A 21,192-nucleotide genomic window follows, 5' to 3' on the forward strand; every position below is an offset into this window, starting at 1 on the left:
TTAAGTTAAGAAAAACAGCATTAAAGTTTCTTTGATCTCAATATATGGGTCATTATCAACTTGAGAAGCATAACATCGACAATCTCCTTGAAATTTCAAATTTTTTAATTTATCTCACTTCATCAAAAGGGCGTAAAAAAATATCTATGAATTTCAAATATACAATACAGTACGGAAGTGCCTATCTTATTATATGTACAAACGGTAAAAAGAATAATTTACGAAAAACTACCACTATTCTAGTATTTATTGGCAGAAACAAAATCTCTACTATCCTTGCGTATTTGAATATATTTCAATTCTCTGCCTTGTAAATATTGATCCATTCCTCTTTTCTCACTATCAAAACTGGTTTCAAGACTACTATGATCAATTAACCTGACCAAATAGAAGTTTCAAGTCCAAAGCAAGAAAATTCGATGTTTTTTTTTAGAAAAGCCAATTTTCTTCTCAATGTTTGTAATTAAATGTAAAATTTCGCTTTAATAACAAGCAATTTTTGGTTGTAGAGGTGAAATGGAGGAACTTCTGGACTAATATGCCATGGGCAATGAACTCGTTTACGCTTAGTTTCTGGGTAGAGCTCGATTTTCTTTTAAATACGTTCTTCTAAGCGTCTATATAGCCCTTGCTCTTACATTAGACTCAGAGCATCACATTATCATCTCCTTGAAAGCTGACATTCCTTGCCCTTTTAATGCTTTCTTTACAGCTCCCCTCACGAAATGTTGATCGTTCAGTGTTCGTGCATCGAACAGAGTCTTCAATTCGTAGTCTTGATGTGCAAGAACCACTTCGAATTATAGCAAGAAACCCTTTAAGGTACTTATCATTGAAAAATGCATACAGGATAGGGTTGACGCATGAGTTGCTTAGACCCAGCCATTGTGCAACGGGGGCTGCAATGAAAATAATGGCCTGCCCCTCTTTGCTCAAGGTAGCAAATTTGTCGAGGCAGAAAACAATGTAAAGGGGTAGCCACGAAAGAGCAAAAACAACGACTACAGCAACCAACATCTTGACAACTTTGACCTGAAAAATAACATTGTCTTTTAGAGTTATTAATATTTTTTTTTTCCACAAAACAATTATTTCAAAGAAAAGTAAAGAGCTTCATTAAGCCAAAACTGAGCAGAAATAGATTTAAATAATCTTCCAAGCGTAAAACTACCATAGATCACCATCAATAAATAAAGGGAATCCAAAACGAACAGAAACTACAATAGATAACCGAGTCAAACTCAAAACGAGCAAATATTACCATGAGTAGGGCTGGCAACCCCTATGTTTTCTCAAGACCAAAACATAATTAGCACTTTACTGAAAAAAAAAACAAAAAACAAATTACCGTGGACTGTCAGGTGAATTTACATACATTAATATTTATTCCTTAAAGTTTAGATAATTTTTCATTTATTAATGTAAAAAACGTGAAAACATATGAAATATAATTTGTTTTCAGTAAAGTGCAAATTCTGTTCTGATGATGTATAATCATCAAATCAATACATATCTTCTGATGTATTTATAGTTTTATTGGGATTTATGCTCTTAAAATATTGGCATAACTATTTGAAGACACAGTTCGATCAAATTGGGACGGTTGGCTCTTCTACTCATAAGGTGTCGGAGTTAAGAATCGTCCTGGATTTACCACACTGCCTTTGCCTGGTTAGCAATGTAGTCAAAAACGAAGGCTATTATTCTGTTTATAATAAGGTGATCGATTAGCTTTGCTTGGTCGAGTTGAAGGTCAAAGTTATTTGTCACAATGCTCCAGCCCCAATTTTGCCGTGGGTGTTTACACCTCTACAAATTAGCAAGTTCCCTTGTTTAAGGACAGTTTCTGTTTCAGAGCCACTGATGTGTTATTCTGCATGATTATTTTTACAAATGGCCACTTTTTACAGAAGAGGCAATTACAGAAACTCTGTAGGGAGGGAGCTCGCTTGGAAACCGGAAGTTTTAGCACGCTTTTTAAGTCACAAGGATACTGAGGTGCAAAAATCTCTTCCAGCGTGCCTTTCTTCCTCTTGGATACCCCTGGAAGCCTCCAGTCTTCATCAGTATTGATTGGATGAATTCCCTTTTGACCAGCATTCATTTTACAGACCAATTTTTCATTCTTACCGATTCCAAGGGCTTGAAATGACAGATATTTCTGACATTTAGCTAAATTGCCACGTCTCGCAAAGAGGGAACTTGCTGGAGCTACGTTTGACACAGAGTTAAAAGCTGATTTTGGTGATTTTTAAACAATAAAATAAAACTAAAAACTAAAAAATAAAAATAAAATGTGCATCATGATTCAGATTTTTCAAAACTAAAATGAATGTTTTTAGATTCCAAAAAATCCACAAGATCAGACAATCCCATTTCGGAGGAGCAGCGCCTAGAGCAATAGAACAGCACTGGAAAAAAACATGTGTTTAGCAGTAGTAAATGTTTGGGAACCAATAGTACGAAACAACACACTACAAATTTTGAGCGAAATTTTATTTAATTTATTTTTGATGTTATTTAGTATAACTTGGAACAAAATACTAGGAATATAATTTCTTTAAAAACCGCTTTTAAAGGTAACCAATCGTTAATATTTTATCTAAAAATTAAGAAAAAATCAAGAGCTAAGAGCTCATATGGTACTTGTGACGACGTTGGAAGAACTAAGAGCCAAGAGCTCATATAGTATGAGCTCTGGTAAAATTCTAAAAATCAATAGATTGCTTTAAAAGGAAAATCAGAAGCTCGGGATTTAAAATAAGATCTCTGAGTCATGAGATCCTTCTAAATATCAAGATTCATTAAGATCCGATCACTCCTTCGTAAGTTAAAAATACCTCGATTTTTCTAATTTTTCGTCTCCCTTTCAGCCCCCCAGATGGTTGAATCGGGGAAAACGACTTCATCAAGTCAATTTGTACAGCTCGCTGAAACGCCTACGAATTTTCATCGTCCTAGCACGTCCAGAAGCACCAAACTCGCCAAAGCACTGAACACCATCCCCTAACTCCCTCGAAGAGAGCGGATCCAGCCCGGTTACGTCAATCATGTATCTACGACATTTATAAGCGTTTTCCAAGATTTCCGATTTCCCCCTCCAAATCCCTCCAACAGATCTGGTCGGGATTTGAAATAAGAGCTATGAGACATTAGTTCCTTCTAAATATTAAATTTCATTAAGATCCGGTCACCCGTTCTTAAGTTAAAATACCTCAGTTTTTCTAATTTTTCCAAATTAACAACCCCCAGCTCACCTAAGGAGACTGGATCCGTTCCAATTATGTCAATCATATATCTAAAACTTGTGCTTATTCTTCCCATCAAGTTTCATCCCGATCTCTCCACTCTAAGCGTTATCCAAGATATGCAGTTTCCAAGATTTTCAGTTACCCCCTCCAGCTCCCACAAATGTCAACATATGTGGTAGGGGCTTAAAATGAGAGTTCTAAGCACAAGATTTTTCTGAAGATCAAATTCCATTAAGATCTGATCGCCCGTTCGTAAGTTAAAAATACCTAATTTTTTCTAATTTTTCCGAATTCCTCCCCCCCAACTCCACCAAAGAGAGCGGATCCGGTCCGGCTATTTTTGTCACATATCTTGGACTTGTGCTTATTCTTCCCACCAAGTTTCATCCTGATCTCTCTGCTTTAAGTATTTTCCAAGATTTCCGGTCCCTCCCCAGTGACACTGAATCTGGTCGGGATTTAAAATAAAGATCCAAGTTACGAGGTCCTTCTAAATATGAAATTTCATTAAGATCTGATCACTCCTCCGTAAGTTAAAAATACCTCATTTTTTCTATTTTTTTAGAATTAACCTCCCCTCCCCAACTCCACCAAAGAGAGCGGATCCGGTCCGGCTATTTTTGTCACATATCTTGGAGTGGTGCTTATTCTTCCCACCAAGTTTCATTCTGATCTCTCCGCTTTAAGCGTTTTCCAAGATTTCCGGTCCCTCCCCAGTGACACTGGATCCAGTCGGGATTTAAAATGAGATATCTGAGTTACGAGGTCCTTCTATATATGAAATTTCATTAAGATCCAATCACTCCTTCGTAAGTTAAAAATACCTCATTTTTTATAATTTTTCAGAATTAACCCCCCCCCCCCCCAATACCCCCAAAGAGAGTGGATCCGTTTCGGTTATGTCAATCACGTATCTAGGACTTGTGATTATTTTTCCCACCAAGTTTCATCCCGATCCCTCCACTCTAAGCGTTTTCCAAGATTTTAGGTCCCCCATAACTCCCGCAATGTCACCGGATCCAGTCGGGATTTAAAATAAGAGTTCTGAAACACGATATCCTTCCAAACATCAAATTTCAGTAAGATCCGATCACGGATCTTAGAGCAGATACGTTCCGGTTATGTCAATCACGTATCTAGGACTTGTGATCATTTTTTCCCACCAAGTTTCATCCCAATCCCTCCACTCTAAGCGTTTTACAAGATTTTATGTTTCCTCAACTCCCCCCAATGTCACCAGATCTGGTCAAGATTCAAAATAAGAGCTCTGAGACACGATAATCTTCCAAATATCATATTTCATTAAGATCTGATCACCCGTTCTTAAGTTTAAAATACCTTGTTTTTTCTAATATTTCGGATTTAACCGTCCCCCCATTCCCCTCCCCCCAGATAGTCAAATCGGGGAAGCGAAAATTTCGAATTTTATATGGTGTAGTTCCTGATAACCATACCAAATTTCATCGTCCTAGCTTACCTGGAAGTGCCTAAAGTAGCAAAACCCGGACAGACAGACCGACAGAATTTGCGGTCGCTATATGTCACTTGGTAAATACTAAGTGCCATACAACGAATCTACGCCTAGTTTTATACTGCTGAAATATCGTTCATTTAGTCGTCTTTTTCTTTCCTTCTACTGGCCTACGCCCATTGTTTTGTTCTTAGTTTTGAGATTTTATTCTCCTTCTGTTTTGTCATGGCTGGCCAGTTCGGTTTTAGGTCTTATAATCTATTATACATGACGCCTCCGGAAAATGCGTATAACGGAGATTGTTGAGAAAGCACAAATCACACGAAAAGCAGGATTGATATTTTCTAGTTAAAAACTAGAAACATTACAATAAAGGTATAAATCATCATATGTTGGTCGAATTAATGATAACAAAACAAGCGCTAGGAGCTCAAATGGCACTTGTGACGAGGTCGGAAGAGCCAAGAGCCAAGCGCACATATGGTATGAGCTCTAGCAAAATTCTAAGAATCAATAGATTGCTTTAAAAGGAAGACCAGAGGCATAATGCTGGTATTGATTTAAAATAAGAGCTCTGAGTCACGAGTCCTTCTAAATATCAAAATTCATTAAAATCCGATCACCCACTCGTAAGTTAAAAATACCTCAATTTTTCTAATTTTTCCTCTCCCTTCAGCCCCCCCGCGACATGTTCGAATCGGGGAAAACGATTTTATCAAGTCAATTTACGCAGCTCGTTGACACACATACCAATTTTCATTGTCCTAGCACGTCCAGAAGCAGCAAACTCGCCAAAGCACTGAACCCCACCACCTAACTCCACCAAAGAGAGTGGATCCAGTCCGGTTACGTCAATCACGTATCTACGACATTTATAAGCGTTTTTCAAGATTTCCGGTTTCCCCCTCGGAATCCCCCAATGTCAAAAGATCTGGTTGGGATTTGAAATAAGAGCTCTGAAACATGAGTTCATTCTAAAAATCGTTAAAGTTAAAATTACCTCAATTTTTCTGATTTTTCCAAATTAACAACCCTCAGCTCCCTCAAAGAGAATGGATCCATACCAGTTATGCCAATCTCGTATCTATAACTTGTGCTTATTCTTCCCATCAAGTTTCATCCAGATCTCTCCACTCCAAGGGTTTCCCAAGATTTCCGGTTTCCAAGATTTCTGTTTCTCCCTCCAGCCCTCTATGTTCTCGGATCCGATTCAAATTGGAAATGGAGCATCTGAGACATAAAATTCTTCTATATATCAAGTTTCAGTAAGATCCGACCTCCCATTCGTTAGATACCTCGATTTTCACGTTTTCCAAGAATTCTGGTTTCCCCCACCAACTCCCTTCAATGTCACCGGATCTGGTCGAGATTTAAAATAAGAGTTCTTAAGTACAACATCCTTTTAAATATCAATTTTCATTAAGATCTGATCAACCGTTCCTGAGTTAAAAATACCTCATTTTTTCTAATTTCTCCGAATTACTCCCCCCACCAACTCCACAAAAGAGAGCGGATCCGGTCCGGTTATGTCAGTCACCTATCTTGGACTTGTGTTTATTCTTTCCACCAAGTTTCATCCTGATATCTCCGCTTTAAGCTCTTTTCGAGATTTCCGCCCCCCCCCCTAATGACACTGGATCCGATCGGGATTTAAAATGAGAGATCTGAGCTTCGAGGTCCTTCTAGATATGAAATTTCATTAAGATACGATCACTCTTTCGAAAGTCAAAAATACCTCATTTTTTCTAATTTTTTAGAACTAACCCTCCCGCCCCAACTCCCCCGAAGAGAGAAGATCCGTTCCGGTTATGTCAATCCCGTATCTATAACTTAGAACCAAGTTTCATCCCGATTCCTCCACTCTAAGCCTTTCCAAGATTTTAGGTTCCGCCCCGCCCAGACTTCTCCTTCACCGGATCCGGTCAGGATTTAAAATAAGAGCTCTGAGACACGGTATCCTCCTAAACATCAAATTTCATTAAGATCCGATCACTCCTTCGTAAGTTAAAAATATCTCACTTTTTTAATATTTCAGAATTAACTCTCCTCCCCAAACTCCCCCAAAGAGAGCGGATCCGTTCCTATTATTTCATTCACGTATCTAGGACTTACGATTATTTTTACCACCAAGTTTCATACCGATCCCTCCACTCTATGCGTTTTCCAAGATTTTAGGTCACTCTCCAACTCCCCCCAATGTCACCGGATCAGGTTGGGATTTAAAATAAGAGCTCTGAGACACAATATCCTTCCAAAAATCAGATTTCATTAAGATCCGACCACTCCTTCGTAAGTTAAAAATACCTCATTGTTTTAATTTTTCAGAATTAATCCCCCACCACAACTCCCCCAAAGAGAGCCGATCCGTTCCGGGTATGTCAATCACGTATCTATGACTTGTGCTTATTTTTGCCACCAAGTTTCATTCCGATCCCTCAACTCTAAGCGTTTTCAAAGATTTTAGGCTCCCCCCTCAATTCCCCCTAATGTCACCGGATCCAGTCGGAATTTAAAACAAGAGCTCTGAGACACGATATACTTCCAAACTTCATATTTCATTAAGATCCGATCACTCCTTCGTAAGTTAAAAATACCTCATTTTTTCTGATTTTCAGAATTAACTCCAACTCCCCCAAATAGAGCAGATCCATTCCGGTTATGTCAAACACGTATCTAGGACTTCTGCTTATTTTTCCTACCAAGTTTCATCCCGATCCCTCCATTCTAATTGTTTTCCAAGATTTTAGATTCCCCGCCAACTCCCCCAATGACACCAGATCTGATCGGGATTTGAAATAAAAGCTCTGAGACACGATATCCTTCCAAACATCAAATTTCATTAGGATCCCATCACCCGTTCGTAAGTTAAAAATACTTCGTTTTTCTTTTTTTTCCGAATTAACCGACCCCCACTCCCATCAGATCGTCAAATCACGAAATCCGGTGGCGTATCCGGTCCCCGATACGCCTCCCAAATTTCATCGTCCTAGCTTACCTGGAAGTGCCTAAAGTAGCAAAACCGGGACAGACAGACCGACAGACAGACAGACCGACAGAATTTGCGATTGCTATATGTCACTTGGTTAATATCAAGTGCCATAAAAACTAAGAGTTACGTTATCTATTGATTATAAATCAAATCGCCGAACAAACAAACGGGAATAGGGAGAAGACGTTACAGTAGAATTCCTTGCTTTATTATTTTAGTTATTAAGGAACCACTTGTTTTTATGGCACTTAGTATTAACCAAGTGACATATAGCAACCGCAAATGCCGTCGGTCTGTCCGTCTGTCGGTCTATCTGTCTGTCAGTCGGTCTGTCTGTCTGTCGGTCCCGGTTTTGCTACTTTGGGCACTTCCAGGTAAGCTAGGAAAATGAAATTTGGCAGACGTATCACGGACAGGACCAGATTAAACTGGAAATCGTTTTCCCGATTTGACCATCTGGGGGTGAGTGGGGGGTCCGTTAATTCGGAAAATATAGAAGAATTGAAGTATTTTTAATTTACGAACGGTTTATCAGATCCTAATTAAAATTGATGTTTGGATGTACATCGTGTTTCAGAGCTGTTGTTTTAAATCCTAACAGGATCTGTTGACATTGGGGGGGGAGAGTTGGGAGGGGGAAACCTAAAATCTTGGAAAGCACTTAGAGTGGAGGGGTTGGGATGAAACGTGGTAGGAAAAATAAGCACAAGTCCTAGATACATGATTGACATAACCGGAACGGACCCGCTCTCTTTGGGGTAGTTGGGGGGGGGGGGGGTAATTCTGAAAAATTAGAAAAAATAAGGATTTTTAACTTACGAACGGCTGATCGGATCTTAATGAAATTTGATATTTACAAGGATATCGTGTTTCTGAGATCTTATTTTAAATCCCGACCGTATCTGGTGACATTGGTGGGAGGGGAGAGTTGTGAGGGGGAAACCTAACATCTTGGAAAACACCTAGAGTGGAGGGATTTGGGATGAAACTTGGTGGGAAAAATAAGCACAAGTCCTAGATACATGATTGACATAACCGGAACGAATCCGCTCTCTTTGGGGTAGTTGGGTAGGTTTAATTCTGAGAAATTAGAAAAGTGAGATATTTTTAACTTACGAACGGATGATCGGATCTCAATGAAATTTGACATTTAGAAGGATATCGTGTCTCAGGGGTCTTATTTGAAACCCAATTGGATCTGGTGACATTTGGGGGGTGGGGGTGGGAGGGGGAAACCAAAATCTTGGAAAACACTTAGAGTGGAGGGATCGGGATGAAACTTGGTGGGAAAAATAAGCACAAGTCCTAGATACATGATTGACATAACTGGAACGGATCCACTCACTTTGGGGTATTTGGGGCGGAGGGAGGTTAATTCTGACAAATTACAAAAAATGAGGAATTTTTAACTTACGAACGGGTGATCGGATTTCAATGAAATTTGATATTTAGAAGGATATCGTGTCTCCAACCTCTTATTTTAAATTCCGACCGTATCTGGTGACATTGGGGGGAGTTTGGGGTAGGGGAACCAAACATCACGGAAAACGCTTAGATTGGAGGGATCGAGATAAAAATTGGTGGGAAAATAAGCAGAAGTCTTAGATACGAAGTCTTCGGGGAGGGGGTTAATTCTGAAAATTTAGAAAAAATGACGTATTTTTAACTTACGAAGGAGTGATTGGATCTTCATTAAACTTCATATGTAGAAGGACTTCGTAACTCAGATCTCTTATTTTAAATCTCAACCGGATCCAGCGTCATTGGGGGGGGGGAGGGTGGCACTTGGAGGGGGAAAGGAAATCTTAGAAAATACTTAAATCGGAGAGATCTGGATGAAACTGGATGGGAAGAATAAAAACCTGTCTAAGATACGTGACTGACATAACCGAACTGGATCTGCTCTCTTTGGTAGAGTTGGGGGGGGGAGGGTAATTTTGAAAATTGAGGTATTTGTAACTTGCAAAAGGGTGAACAGATCTTAATGAAATTTGATATTTAGAAGGATTTTGGGCTTTAAAGCACTAATTTTAAATTCCGACCAGATCCTGTGACATTGGGGGGAGTTGGGGGGGGGAACCGGAATTCTTGGAAAACGTGAAAACTGTTTTTTTTTTCTTACGAATAGGTGATCAGATCTTAATGAAATTTGACATTTAGAAAGAATTCGTGTCTCAGAGCTATAATTTCAAATCTCGATCAGATCTTTTGATATTGGGGGGAGTTGGAGGGGGAAATCTAGGAAAACCCTTGGAGTGGAGGAACCGGGATGAAGCATGATGGATAGAATAAGCAAATATCATTGATACGTGATTGACGTAACCATAGTGGATTCTCTCTCTTGGGGGGAGTTGGGGGGAGGGGTCCAGTTATTTGGCGAGTTTGGTGCTTCTGGACGTGCTAGGACGATGAAAATTGGTAGACGTGTCAGGGAGCTGCATAAATTGACTTGATAAAGTCGTTTTCCCAGATTCAACCATCTGGGGGGCTAAAGGGAGAGGAAAAATTAGAAAAAATTAGGTATTGATAACTTACGAGTGGGTGATCGGATCTTAATGAATTTTGATATTTAAAAGGAAATCGTGACTCAGAGTTCTTATTTTAAATCCTGACCGGTGTTAAGCCTCTGATTTTCCTTTTAAGTCAATCTATTGTTTCTTAGAATTTTGTTAGAGCTCATACAATATGAGCTCTTTGCTCTTAGCTCTTCTTGCCTCGTCATAAGTGCCATATGAGCTCTTAGCTGTTGTTTTTCCAGGAGTAACATTAAAAAATTTTTGAAGACAACTAGGAAAGTGGTTGTGAGACGAGGTGAGGAGATTAGAGCCTAAAGGGAGAACAGCTTATGGGCATATATCAGAAGACAAAAATTAGCTTCTTTATTCTATGATGTTTCAATTCTCCAAGAAGATAGGGGTCAAGGGGCTTTACCTACTTTAAAAATTTTTTCAAAGGCCTCTCTGGCATAACGCTCTGTTGGATCAGAAGGGTTTCCTGAAACACCAGAATTGGCTGCAACACGGTAGTTTAATTATGCAAAGATTAAATATGGTAGTTTAATTCTACCATGAATGATCCACATATGAAATAGGAAAAATAGTTACATTGGTGGATAGAAAACTTTCAGGAGAAATTGTAACGCTTTTCCCAGTATAATCTTTTTTTAAAAGAAAAAACATAGAAACAATTTCTGCGCAATAAAGTCTTTTCTTTTTTTGTGAAGTCTAACCGTTTTAGATTTCGTTTTCTAACCGATTATATCTAAATTGGTTTAGAATCTTCGATGATTTTCAAAGCGCAGTCAAAGATTACTTGTATAAGGCAAAGTTCGCAAAGCAAGTCCCTTGGGTTGGTTTTAAAGGCAATATGGAAGGCGATTCCATTTAGATGAGGGCTCGGCCAGTGAGCTAAGGCATTACTAAAAGGCTACAGAATAAAGATATTTACAAAACAGGAGAAAATGTTAATAAAGGCAGTAACCTTTCCTGAGTATTAACCTCCTATAAGCAATTCATGGTGCTTCCTTCACCTAGACCAGCAATTCTAATGTCCATTTAGACAACTACAGACTAAAAAAAAGTTTTCTTAGTCTTTTTGGTTTCTTTTTACAATAGAACACCGAGTGATCACAGGCATCTGTGTAAGAAGGAAAGGACAGAATTCAGTCTTGAATACCCAAAAAATTTTGACATTCTATTAATTTTTCTTTCTTTTTTTTATTTTCAGTGCATTTTACCTAATTTTTTGAATTCATCTTTGCAATGGGGCTTTTTCTGATGATATATCTCAGGCAAAATTAAAAATCAAAAACAGTTTTATTTAGATGTGATTTCTGGTCAGTTGTTTCAGCTCCAACACCTCACTGCTAAGTAAAGGCACGATTAATAGAGGCTTATCTGTAGTAATGGTAAGAGTAGAAGTAGTCATAGTAGTAGTAGTAGTAGTAATAGTAGTAGTAGTAGTAGTAATAGCCTAGTTGTAGTAGTTTGCACAAAATGCCTTTCGTTTAGTTCAACATACCCCCCAACATGCAATGTACCCTGTAAATGTACCCTGTAAATGTTGGGTACATGCAATGTACCCAACATGCAATGTAATATACCCTGAAATGTTTACCTTAATGCTATTTTAACCTTAATACTTGCCACCGAAACGAACTGCTCTAGTCTACTTGCTTGCCGTGTTTTTAGATGCTTATGCAGCTTCTCATCTAGTAGCTCTAGCTTCTTTCAAGAAACCTTTGCACCAACTGAGTAGAAGGTGGTATGAGCATGTCAGTTATAGATACTCCAAGTTTCTTTTATATTTTCATTTCTGGCTTAGATGTAGACGTATTCCAATAAGTAGAGTATTACGGACTTTTCTCCTGCATTTGAAAGCAGAAGTAAGAGCAGAAGTAGTCATAGTAGTAGTAGTAGTAGTAGTAGTAGTAGTAGTAGTAGTAGTAGTAGTAGTAGCAATAGCCTAGCTGTAATAGTTTGCACAAAATGCCTTTCGTTTAGTTCAACATACCCCCCCCCCCCCAACATGCCCCATAAGTTTCAACTTTTGATAACTTGCTTGTACATAGTTTTTTTTTCAACTTCCCTTTAATATACCCTGAAATGTTTACCTTTATGCTATTTTAAGCTTAATACTTGCCGCCAAAACGAACTGCTCTAGTCTACTTGCTTGCCAGGTTTTTAGATGCTTATGCAGCTTCTCATCTAGTAGCTCTAGCTTCTTTCAAGAAAACTTTGCACCAACTGAGTAGAAGGTGGTATGAGCATGTCAGTTATAGATACTCCAAGTTTCTTTTATGTTTTCATTTCTGGCTTAGATATAGACGTATTTCAATAAGTAGAGTATTACGGACTTTTCTCCTGCACTTGAAAGGATAATTTCTACATTCAAAGCTGGTATTATAGAAGGTGTTTAAATTGATTCGTTTTTCATCCTTTTTTTGTGCTTCTATTCTTCATAGGTAATCAAAGGAATTCTCTACGAATCATGCAAAAATACAAAAAATAAAATGGGGAAAAATCGAACACTACTTAGAGACAGTAGTTGGTAGGCCTTAGAAAAAAAAATCCAAAGAAGCTTGTATTAAACTGGTTTAATACAATGCAATTGGTCTTTAAAAATTTGGATTACAACAGGTTTTTATTTGAAAACAAGGATAAATTCTTATATTCATTTATAAATAGTCTATTTTTCTTCCGCGACACACTGCGTCAGACGTCAGATTTTCCTGATCGAGTGGAATATTTGAAATATTTTAAACGTAGGACAGCTTTGTAAACATTTAAATAAAACAAACATTAATCTCACCCAAAACTTTGAAGAATAGAATAACAACATTAAATACCTTAGACTTTTGTTTTATTTTTTCCATATGGCCATCTTTTGAATCGGTTGGTATGTAACGGTTGAAAACACGAATAAAAATCGCTATGTAGCAAACTGTTATAATTGCCAAAGGGAAAACATAGCAAAATATAAGATTGGCAACAATGAAGTATACGGTGCCGTATTCTGGCAAGGGCCACTCTTCTGTGCATGTCAGAATGCCATTTCTGCAAAAGAATAGCACCGATATAAAACGAATATGAACCAATTTACGCAAAGAAACTCATGTTTAGACGTCGAAAAATTATCAGAGTTAACACCTGTCATTACGTTTTTTTTTATTATAGATATACCAAAGTCTGCATTCAAGACACCCATCCTTAGGCCCCTTACTGGTTTTTCCTGATATGAAAAATATTTCGTTCACTAATATTAGATACAAGATTAAAGCTAGAAGCCGAAAATACTGGGGCTCTTCAGTATTCTAATAAAAAGTAAATAAACGGGCACTACAATGTTTTAGTATATTTAGGTTTCTTCTCGAATGTAGGACTATAAGGCAGGATTATATATCAGGCATCTTTTACAAATATTCCATATTTCTCAATATTTTTAAATATCATAGCTTCCTTCTTGCTTATCAAACAGTTCGTGGTAACGAACTGTAGTAAGGAGCGACCCGGCTCAATAGTAAACGAAACTCTAAAAAACGGAATTTCGATACTAAAAGATAAATCAAAAGAATCGGATTTTTATGCTGATTTTAAATATATAAATTTCATCAAATTTAGTCTTTGTCATCAAAAGTTACGAGCCTGAGAAAATTTGCCTTATTTTGGAAAATAGGGGGTAACACCCCCTAAAAGTCATAGGATCTTAACGAAAATTACACCATCGCATTCAGCGTATCAGAGAACCCTATAAAAAAATTCTAAGGTCCAATCTAAAAAAATGTGGAATTTCGTATTTTTTGCCAGAAGACAAATCACGGGTGCGTGTTTATTTGTTTTTTTGTTTGTTTTTTTTCCCCAGGGGTCATCGTATCGACCAAGTGGTCCTAGAGTGTTGCAGGAGGACTCGTTCTAACGGAAATGAAAAGTTCTAGTGCCCTTCTTAAGTGACCAAAAAAATTGGAGGGCACTTAAGCCCCCTCCCACGCTCATTTTTTTCCCAAAGTCAGCGGATCAAAATTTTGAGATAGCCATTTTGTTCCGCATAGTCGAAAACCATAATGACTATGTCTTTGGGGATGACTTACCCCCCACAGTCCCTGGGGGAGGGGCTGCAAGTTACAAACTTTGACCAATGTTTACATACAGTAATGGTTAATGGGAAGTGTACCGACGTTATCAGGGGGATTTTTTTGGTTTGGGTGTGGGGTTCAGGGGAGGGGGCTATATGGGAGGATCTTTCCTTGGAGGGGTATTTCATGGGGGAAGAGAAATTCAATGAAAAGGGCACAGGGCTTTCTAGCATTACTATAAAAAAAAAAACAATGAAAATATAAACATGAAAAAGCTTTTTCAATTGAAAGTAAGGAGAAGCATTAAAACTTAAAACGAACAGAGATTATTACGCATATGAAGGGTTCTAAAAATACTTTAGCATAAAGAGCAAGGTATTTAGGAGGAGATAAATACTTCGCTCTTTATGCTAAAATTTTTTTAAATAATTTCAACTATTTATTCTACGGCCTTTCTGATTCAGGGGTCATTCTTAAAGAATTGGGATAAAACGTAACGTAAGTTACGTAAGTTATGTACGTTTGTTACGTAAGTTAATTCTTAAGTTACGTTTTTTTCTTACTAATAAAAACGTTCGTTAAAAATTAAAAGATCTAGTTGCCTTTTTGAGTAACCGAAAAATTGGAGGGCAACTAGACCTCCTTCCCCACCCCTTATTTCTCAAAATCGTCTGATCAAAACTAAGAGAAAGCCATTTTGTCAAAAAAAGAATTAATATGCAAATTTCATTTTAGTAATTTATGTACGGAGAGCCAAAATCAAACATGCATTAATTCAAAAACTTTCAGAAATTAAATAAAAAAAAAGTTTTTTTAAATGAAAGTAAGGAGCGACATTAAAAACTTAAAACGAACAGAAATTACTCCGTATATGAAAGGGGCTTTTCCTCCTCGACACCCCGCTCCTTGCGCTAAAGTTTGATTCTTTCTCGCAACTCTACTTTTTAAAACAATAAAAAACTTTAGCGTAAGGAGCGGGGTGTCGAGGAGGAAAAGCCCCTTTCATATACGGAGTAATTTCTGTTCGTTTTAAGTTTTAATGTCGCTCCTTACTTTCATTTAAAAAAACTTTTTATTTTTTATTTAATTTATTTTAGAAAGTTCCCCTACCCAGAAACAGATGCCTACACAAGTTTTTCAAGCTAAAACCCTTATCATAGGCCTGGCAATAGCGCTGCCTAAGTATAGAGCGATATAGGCACTATCTATTATTAATATTTTTTTTGGGGGGGGGGGGGTAGGGGGTTTCTTTAGACCATCGCAATTGGTATAGAAGTGGTTATCGTAAGAAGTTCGAAAAGGACTTTTGATTGATAATTTGAGAGGACTAGTGTCCTTTGAATAATTGAAAGTGATTAGAGGACAACCTGTCCCTCTCCCCGCGCCCATAATTCCCCCAAGCATGTCCAATGCAAATTTTGGGATAGAAATGGTCCAAAATTATTTCTCTCAGAACAATATCCTTCCCTCCCCCCCACACCCCACACAAAAAAAACCTCAGAGTAACGGTTTTAAGTTATGTCCTGGGACTATATAAGGTTTGTATAGAAAGGGTGGTCGTATAAACTTAGAAAGAGAGTAGTATGAATTCAATATCCTTAAGCACAGCCTACCCACTTCAATTCATGTTACTGGCATTTTTTTTAAGGTTCGCGCAGAATGAAGATTTTCCTAATGCTACAATCTACATTACCAAACTCAGAGATGCCGTTATTGTTTACTGCAGTTATCAATGGTGACATGTTGTCTTTTCAAACGACATATTTTTTAGCTTTTAAGCAGTTTTCCATTGTCTTTATAAAATTTACGTCTGATGCGTGAATCGAAGGTTAAACCCATTTTTTCCCTATGGTAAAAGAACGGCGCGTTACTTGGCTGGGCCAACAAGTCATTGACGATACTGTGTTCTTAGAAGTATATTCTAGGCAATCAATTTATTGTTACTGGGCACAAGCCAACTAATGTTAAGGGTCAAAATATTGTAGCAAGTGAGAGAGAGAGAGAGAGAGAGAGAGAGAGAGAGAGAGAGAGAGAGAGAGAGAGAGAGAGAGAGAGAAGAGAGAGAGAGAAAACATACACAAAACACTGAATCAGACACATAAACATAAAAAGACAGAAAAACACACAGTCAGACATACAGGCACGGAGAGAAAGAAATTAAAACACAGACAAACACGAAGAGCTAGACAGACAAATACACAAAGGCAGACATACAGACAGGCAAACCTACAGTCAGGCACATAGGCATGGAATGAGAGAGACCAAAAACACGCATGAACAGACAAAGTAAAACAAATAAACAAACAAAGACGAACACACAGACAGGCAAACACACAGTCGGACACATAGACATGGAGAGCGAAGAAAAACACACAAAGTCCGATACAAAAACCAGAAACAGAGACTGGCTAACACACGGTTTCACACACAGTTACGAAGAAAGAGAGAGAGACAAAAAACACACGCAAACACATAGAGTCAGACACAAAAACACTCAAAGACAGACCTAGAGACTGTCAAATACACAGCTAGACACAAAGGCATGGAGTGAGAGGGACAAAAACACACAAACACACAGTTTCAGACAAATAAACATACGATGACGGACAGAGAAACAGGGAAACACAAAGTCAGACACACAAGCATGGAGAGAGAAAGGGAAAAACACATAAACACATGGAGTCCGACGCACAAACCCACAAAACCAGACATAGAGTAAGGCAAACACACGGTCGCACACAGGTAATAAGAGAGAGAGAGAGAGTGAGAGAGAGAGAGAGAGACAAAGATACACTCAAGCACACCCAGTCAGACCCACAAACAAACAAAGACCGACACAAAGACTGCCAAACACACAGTCAGAAACACAGGCACGAAGAGAGAGAGACAAAACACACAAAAACACATTGAGCTAGAAACCCATACTCACACAGATAGATGCAAAGAAAGGCAAAAATGAAGTCAGACAAACAGTCAAGGAGAGATAGAGAGACAAAAACACACAGAGTTAGACAAAAACAAAGAATTATAGGCACAGAGCCAGGCAAACACATTGTCAGACATAGAGACACTGACAGAGGCGAAAAACACACACAAAACACATAGTCAGCCACAAAAACTTGCAATGACAGACACAGAGACAGGTAAACACACAGTCAGACACACAGGTACGAAGAGAGAGAGAGACAGAAACACGCCCAAACACACACAGAGTCAGACACAAAAACACACAAAGACTGACCCAGAGGCAGACAAACAAAAAATAAGACACAAAAGTCAGACACAAAGTCAGAGACAAAAGGCATTTCTGTCTTTGTGTTTTTGTGTGTCTGACTGTGTTGTGTTTTTTTCTCTCTCTCTTTGTCTGTGTGTCTGGTTTTTGTATTTGTCTGTCTCTGCGTCTGTTCCTGTTTGACTGTGTCTGACTCTGTGTGTGTGTGTTTTGTCTCTCTTTTCGTTGCTGTTTGTTTGATTTTGCGTTTGTCTGTCTCAATGTCTGTCTTTGTGTTTTTGTGTGTCTGACTCTGTGTGTTTTTGGGTCTTTTTTGGCTCCCTTTCTCCCTGCCTGTCTATCTGACTAATGTGTTTGCCTGTCCTTGTGTCTTTCTTTGTGTTTTCGTGTGTCTGAATCTTGATGTTTGTGTGTGTTTTTGTTTCTCTCTCTCTCTCTCTCTCTCTCTCTCTCTCTCTCTCTCTCTCCCTCTGCCTCTTTCTGTCTCTCCGTCCCTGTATGTCTAACTTTGTGTTTCCCTGTCTCTTTTTTTGTCTTTGCGTCTTTGTATGTCTAACCCTGTGTGTGTGTTTTGTCTCTCTCTCCCTGTCTGTAAGTCTGACTATGTGTTTTTCTGTCTCTGTGTCTGTCATCGTGTGTTTGTGTGTCATACTCTGTTTGCGTTTTTTGTCTCTCTCTTTCTCTGTCTCTCTCCACGTCTGTGTGTCTGAATGTGTGTTTACCTGTCTCTGTGTCTTTCTTTGTGTATTTATGTGTCTAATTCAGTGTGTTTGTGTACTTTGTCTCTCTCTCTCTCTTTCTCCTTGCCTGTTTGTCTGACTGTGTGTTTGCCTTTCTCTGTGTCTCTCTTTATGTGTCTGATTCTGTTTGTTCTGTATATTTCTCTCCGTCTCTCTCTCTCTCTCTCTCCCTCTACCTCTCTCTCTCTTTCTCATCTCTCTCTCTCTCTCTCTCTCTCTCTCTCTCTCTCTCTCTCTCTCTCTCTCTCTCTCTCTCTCTCTCTCTCTCTCTCTCTCTCTCTCTCTCTCTGTGCCTTTGTGTCTGACTGTGTGTTTGCCTGTCTTTGTGTCTTTCTTTGTATGTCTGTGTGTCTGACTTTGTGTTTACATGCTTTTTTCTCTCTCTCTCCGTGCCTGTGTGTTTGACTCTTTGTTTACCTGTTTTTGTGTCAGTCTTTGTGTGTTTGTGTCCAAAAAACAATTAAAAAAGGTCCCCCTCCCTAAAAAGCAAGTCCCCCACCAAAAAAACAATAAAAAATCTGACGCTAAAAATGCGGAGCCCCAGAAGAGAATATGGGGCCTTGGAGGGGAATGTGAGGGCCCAAACTCATGCAGAAGCCCCGGTAAGAGAAAACTGATGTGCTCAGGACCATCATATTACAAAAATGACACCTGGGCAGTTGTAGTTATTACAATTTTGGAGTCAAAGCAAGTTTCGTTAACCATATATAGAATGTTTCTCTGGAGCAATCATCTCAAATCAACATGGTATACATATTTTTGGAATGATGCCATAAAGGCGCCCGGAAACAAATCGCTGAAAATATTTATATTATATCCAACTGCAAATGAGAAATCGATTGCGCAACTAACTTGTTACGATATTGTGACGCTTAACATCAGTTGACTAGTCCTCATGAGTAGTGCCACTAGTGCTTAGAATATATTTCTTAGAACGTAATATCATCAATGACTCATTGGCCAAGTTGAGTATTGTTTCTTTCTTTTAACATAGGAGTTCATGGATGTCATGTTTGATTCATATATTAGGCATAAATTTCATAGAATCAATCGAGAATTGCTTAGAAGCTAAAAAATATGCTGTTAGAAAAGTAAACAGTCCACTATCTATAGTTGTAGTTAACAATAATGCCATCTATGACTTTGGTTATGTAGATGACATCTTCGGGGAGTCCCCATATTGTATGATTGTTAAAAAAAAGGTGCCGGTACCAGATATAGAAGGGCGTGGTCTGCACCTAAAGGTATTGACCCCATGCTACTAAGTGAGCTCATTGGATTGGTAATCAGAAGTTCTAGAGTCTGTGTGTTAGGATTGTTGTGTTAGGATTAAAAATTGTTGAAAAAGTGTCTCCAACATACAAATAGCAAGCAAAACTATGGATTATTACACAAAAAAGCTATAAAACATGTTTTTCCATGAAAAAAGACTATATCAATAAAAAACAAAATTAAATAATTCAAGATTTTTTCACAAAACAAGTTTTTCAAAGAAAAGTAAAGAGCCCAATTAAGCCAAAAATGAGCAATAAAGTCAAATTATCTTCCAAACGTAAAACTACCACATACCACAGTCAGTTAGTAAATGAAACTCAAAACGAGCAGAAATTGCAAGAAATAACTGAGCCGAAATCAAAACGAGCAAAATGTAACATGGGAAAAGCTGACAAACCCCATGCCTTCTCAAGACCAGAACATAATATGAACTTTACTGAAAACAAAATACATTTTAAAGGTTTTCACTTTTTTACTTTATTCAATCAAAAATGATTAAAACTTTAAGAAATAAATGAATGAATGAATAAAATTTTATTTTCCACTTTCAAACAGTTCGTGGTAACGAACTGTAGCAAGGAGCGACCCGGCTCAGTAGTAACCGAAACCCTAGAAACCGGAACTTTGATACTAAGAGTAACATCAAGAGAATTGCATTTATATGCTGATTTTAAATATATAAGTTTCTTATTAAACGTTTCCTTTCCAAGTAGACAAGATAAGCAAGATTCTGACGAGAAATCGACCGTTTTTCCGAAAAACCGACAGGTTTCATGATAAAAAATCAACTGGTTTCACGAAAGATGACTTTTACTTCAATTAAGATACAAAAAGAAAAGAATTTACAAAGAAAATTCGGCTTCATCATAACTTAGCTTAATTTCTTACTTGCTCCTTTACATACCATTTCCTAGCATGTTTCTTTTTGGAATAACAATTCCACCACCTACCGAAAAAAGTCGTTCTGCAGATGCAGACGAAGGAAGTCGAAGGAACTCAGGAAGTACAGTTGTACTTCCTGAAAACTTCCATTATCTTTGGGTACACTTTGAGCAAAGAGAGTTCTTTTTGCCTCTCATTCAAATATGACAAAACCTCCACCTTCACACAATTGGTTTCACAGCAAAGGCTGTCAGAATTATCACGAGTTGTTTTTCCATTTCTAAGATCAAAGTATTCATCTCCAGACAAACAGCTATCTTTTTCAGCCTTGTCAGTACTTCTGAAATCTTCAACCTTTTCGCTTCGTCCACCTAGAGTTCAACTGCTACATTCTTCTGGTTACCAGGGAACCACTTCAGTTTGAAGAATGGATGACTTGCAGTGGCCTAACATAGTCTCTTGCATGAAGAACTCTCTCGTCCGGGATCACGGGGAATCTTTTTTCAAGACCCAGAAGTAGAGCATGTACCAATATCTGCCTGACGTTTGGCAAATCTGTCATTTTTTTTTAGCTTCTTTTCAAGAGAATTTGATTGTAGGATAAATAGAACTGATGTAGCATTTTTCCTCCTCCTGAAGAATGTCCAGTCTCACTGCTATTTGCTGCACAATTTTCATGTATTCTTCAAGAATTTCAACTTCACAAGAAGTTAGCCTTGGTTTTTGGAAAACATCACATGCGTCAGCAAGCTTTCCAATTTTGTGACAATCCATCAGAAGT

At 38.1% G+C, this 21,192-nt stretch overlaps 1 protein-coding gene across 2 annotated transcripts in view; it reads right to left on the minus strand.

Annotated features, from left to right (window-relative positions):
• Positions 1–266: 266 nt before the first annotated feature.
• LOC136032222 (neuropeptide SIFamide receptor-like) overlaps positions 267–21,192 on the minus strand; it is a 127,186-nt gene continuing 106,260 nt past the window's right edge. For both annotated transcript variants that reach the window (XM_065712437.1, XM_065712436.1), the window contains exons 5-6: positions 13,059–13,266; positions 267–1,032 (exon numbers count right to left, since the gene is read on the minus strand). In XM_065712437.1, coding sequence (XP_065568509.1) covers positions 646–1,032; positions 13,059–13,266 — 595 coding nt within the window. In that variant the 3' untranslated portion in view covers positions 267–645. The remainder of the gene's footprint in view (positions 1,033–13,058; positions 13,267–21,192) is intronic.

This window comes from Artemia franciscana, chromosome 10 (assembly GCF_032884065.1).
Source record: "Artemia franciscana chromosome 10, ASM3288406v1, whole genome shotgun sequence".
In the NCBI taxonomy this organism is placed as follows: domain Eukaryota; kingdom Metazoa; phylum Arthropoda; class Branchiopoda; order Anostraca; family Artemiidae; genus Artemia; species Artemia franciscana.